The 3,638-nt window shown below is 38.1% G+C and overlaps 1 protein-coding gene across 1 annotated transcript; it reads left to right on the plus strand.

Annotated features, from left to right (window-relative positions):
• Positions 1-893: 893 nt before the first annotated feature.
• Positions 894-2,950, plus strand: LOC136863607 (piggyBac transposable element-derived protein 4-like). The gene is made up of 2 exons (XM_068225817.1): positions 894-1,877; positions 2,537-2,950. The coding sequence occupies exons 1-2, from the start codon at positions 894-896 to the stop codon at positions 2,948-2,950; spliced, it is 1,398 nt and encodes a 465-aa protein (XP_068081918.1).
• Positions 2,951-3,638: the final 688 nt, after the last annotated feature.

Below are 3,638 nucleotides of genomic sequence, written 5' to 3' on the forward strand. Positions count from 1 at the left end.
CCGACGCCTAGGAGAGTGAGCCTAACCTCACAACCGCCATCTTGAAGGCGGCTATCCTTAGTTTTACGGAAAAATGCCATTCCCAGCGTCAATTGCACAAGATGGAGGATCTTTATGAGTTCATAATCTACGCCCACGTAGTTAGAACTTGTAAAAAGCACGTGAATTTTAACTCTTATACGCTCAGCGAGCCAATCTATCGGCTCGAGTGGTATTGCTAAAAAGACTCAGCATGCCGATCCATCGGCTCTGCGTTCGGATGGCTGTATCAGTACTATAATAGACTCCCAGATGTCAGGAGAAGGCAGCAACAGTAGCTTTTGGAATTAGTTTACACTTTTATGGAGAGATAGAGACTCTACGCTCATCTGTTTGAAACAAATGAAATGATAAAACCGTGTATGTTTACCGCATGGCGAGTTGAAGTGTGCTGTATGCGAGTATGGTCTTGTTTAAGCTTCAAAATACGTGTTTTCCTTCGTTATATTGTTTCCTTTTTAATAGTAGTTTATTGTTTGTTATATTTTGTTTATATTCAACATTCATCAGTGTTCTGCAGTGAAGTTTAGTTTAACATTTCGTGTTATTAGATTTTCGTGCCGCGAGTGGGCCTAATTCTTTTAATGGCTGGGCCAAGTTCTAGGCTAAATAATTCCGAAGTCTTGGATTATTTAGAATATTTAGACGATTACAGTGACTTTATAGCTGAGAGTGACTCGGATTTTATAGATAGTGATGATAGTGCTCCAGAAACAACCCAAATAAATGCTCACAGTATATCTGACAGTGATGATGATGATGATATGGATGATGAAGATTACAGAGAGATTCTGTCACCTGAAAATCCTCTCTCTCTTCGTTTTCAATATCATGAATTATCTGGGCTCAAACACATGCCACCTCGTGAGTCTCTTCCAATAGCATACGTCCTTTTGTTTTTCACAGATTTTATTCTATCACTTATGGTGACAGAATCTAATCGATATGCCCAGCAATTCATCACAAGTAAGGGAGATAATGTTCCTGCCTCTCTAAAGAATTGGGTCAGGATCACACTGCCTGAAATGAAAGGATTTATTGCATGTCTTCTTAATATGGGTATCAACAGAAAACCAACCATTGCCTCTTACTGGTCTACATTGCCTTCCCAGTTCAACCCTTGGTTCCCTAAAATGTTTACTAAACATAGGTTCTCCCACTTGCTGCGGTTCTTTCACCTTGTAAACAATGAGGGATTGCCAGTGCCAGGAGGAACAGGATATGATCCCTGTGCAAAGTATCAACCATTAGTGGATCATGCCAACAGGGTGTTTAGGCACCACTATACACTACATCAGGAGATTAGCATTGATGAGTCTCTTGTAGGAACTAAAAATAAAACCAGCCTTCTCCAATACCTGCCCAACAAACACCACCACCGCTGGGGGACCAAATTTTGGATGTTGTGTGATTCTGTTTCCAATTACTGCCTGGGTTTCTTTACCTACAGGGGTGCCAGGTCTCAAGAAGACAGAGACAATATTATAAAACATGGTCTGGGATACATTGTTGTGAAAAAGCTCCTAGTGATGGGTGGTTACCTCAACAAGGGTTATCATGTCTTTGTTGACAACTATTTCATGTCTGTACCACTTGTGCGCCGTCTATACCCTCTTGGTACATATATAACAGGAACTGTTAGGAGAAATAGGAAATATTTGCCTCAGAATTTTAAAAATAAATTTTCTGTTGGACAGAAACAGTATTTTAGGTCAGGTCCAATGTTAGCATGTGCATTCGGAGAAAAGAAGTCCCAGAAGAACACAGTCATTCTCCTATCCAGCCAAGTAATAGGCCACGAACAGGAAATTCCAGCAACCCACCTCAGACATGATTTTATACAGTTACCTTGATGAGAGGCGGACTGTACGGTACTGGAAGAAGGTGGCTTTCAAGGTGAGTCAATCATCATTTAACGATTCTAATGTTTCTAGTAACTTCCATACATTGCTTCCAACATCTAACTTAGCTATTTTCTCCTTCAGGTTCAAATTGAAGTGGGAATTCATCTCTAAATACATCACGATTTTACATGATCAAAGTAAACTTCCCTGGAACCACCTAATATCTAAAGGAACAAATGTCATTCACATAGACAGCATACAACTGTAAAAAGTCACTTATCCCGGATGCACACAGACTAAATTATGTAACGAACAGCCGGAATTTTAAGAATTTTATATCACACCAATTGTATCATAATTTTATCATATTTCATGTATCACCACATTAATTGTATGTTATTTTATAATGTGTTAAAATGTGTTTTAGATGTTTTAGGAATATATATCTTGTTTTAATTTGTACTCAAGGCTGATGATGGCACATAGATGCCGAAACTAGTACCATTTGACTATTTGACATGTGATTAAATCACAATAAAACGTCATTGTATTGAATAGGTGGACCGTGAAAGAATTTAATTTTGTTGTAATCCCACTTCAATACGGAACCAATGAAGTTCATAACTATAAGAAAAACCCACAACAGTGCCTACAGCAATTCTAAACCAGCGATAATAGCATCCTATAATAAATTCATGGGTGGGATTGACACCTCAGACATGATGTTATACAGTTACCTTGATGAGAGGCGGACTGTACGGTACTGGAAGAAGGTGGCTTTCAATATCATTGCTAGAATGGTACTGAACAGCTACATTATTTATAAGGAAAACAATAAGGGACCAGGGAAAATAAAATCTAGACTGAACTATACAGTATCAATAATTGAGAGCCTAGGGGAGGAGTGGATTACCACAAAATTAAGTGCCATCCATGATCAAAGAGGACCGAAGGGGGTGAGGAAGCTTCCTGAGAAGAAGGAGTCCAACTGTGTTGTATGCAGTACTAAGGAAAAGAGGAGGAGGGCCAGAACAGCATGCACTAGGTGTAACCAGGGTCTGCATTGAGAGTGTTTTCCAAAACACAAATGCTGACACCGAAAGGTACGTGTACAGTTCTTTATGTCAAAGTGCTATAAATAATGACTAAATAAGAATAAAAAAAAACAAAATTATATCATGTTACACAGGATTAATTGCTCTTATTTTCAGAATGGCTGATCAAAAGTATCGCTAAAGAACAGACTACTTTCTTAGTATTTGAAAACGATTTTTATTTTTTTTGTAATATATATTCTAATTTGCAATTTTTTTGGAGTAAACTTTGCCATGAATAACTTTGGGAATTTTTTCCTAAAACTATATTTAATAATGTACTATCGTGATTTTTTTCAATTTTTATCTGGGAATTCCTTTGTACGGCGATATTTTACATTTTAACCTGCATAATCATGAAAAATGGCCTGAGTGTTTTGGGCATGACAGGTGAAAATAGCCTGAGAGCAAAAGGGTTAAATTCCGTGCACTACGTAGTTAAGTTAGTGCACGTAGGACATGCTAAAAGATAGCAGTTGTCATAGTAGGCGCATAAAATTTAAAATCTATGTGCTTTTTGACAAGTTCTAACTACGTGGGCGTAGATTTTGAACTTCGCATGCTAACACAGCATACCATGTGAGCGTGACGTCATGACCACGTCCTTTTGTTTTTAAACAAAGCCACGTGCATGGCCAAGTATTTTTGAAAGCTGTTAAGG

Source organism: Anabrus simplex, chromosome 2, assembly GCF_040414725.1.
Source record: "Anabrus simplex isolate iqAnaSimp1 chromosome 2, ASM4041472v1, whole genome shotgun sequence".
NCBI lineage: Eukaryota > Metazoa > Arthropoda > Insecta > Orthoptera > Tettigoniidae > Anabrus > Anabrus simplex.

What these genes read in the sequence shown, in the direction of transcription:
- LOC136863607 (XM_068225817.1), top strand. Translation starts at nt 894, where the DNA reads ATGCCACCTCGTGAGTCTCTTCCAATAGCATACGTCCTTTTGTTTTTC. An exon ending in CCCACCTCAGACATGATTTT is followed by an intron (nt 1,878 to 2,536) that starts ATACAGTTACCT and finishes AACAGTGCCTAC; the next exon opens with AGCAATTCTAAACCAGCGAT.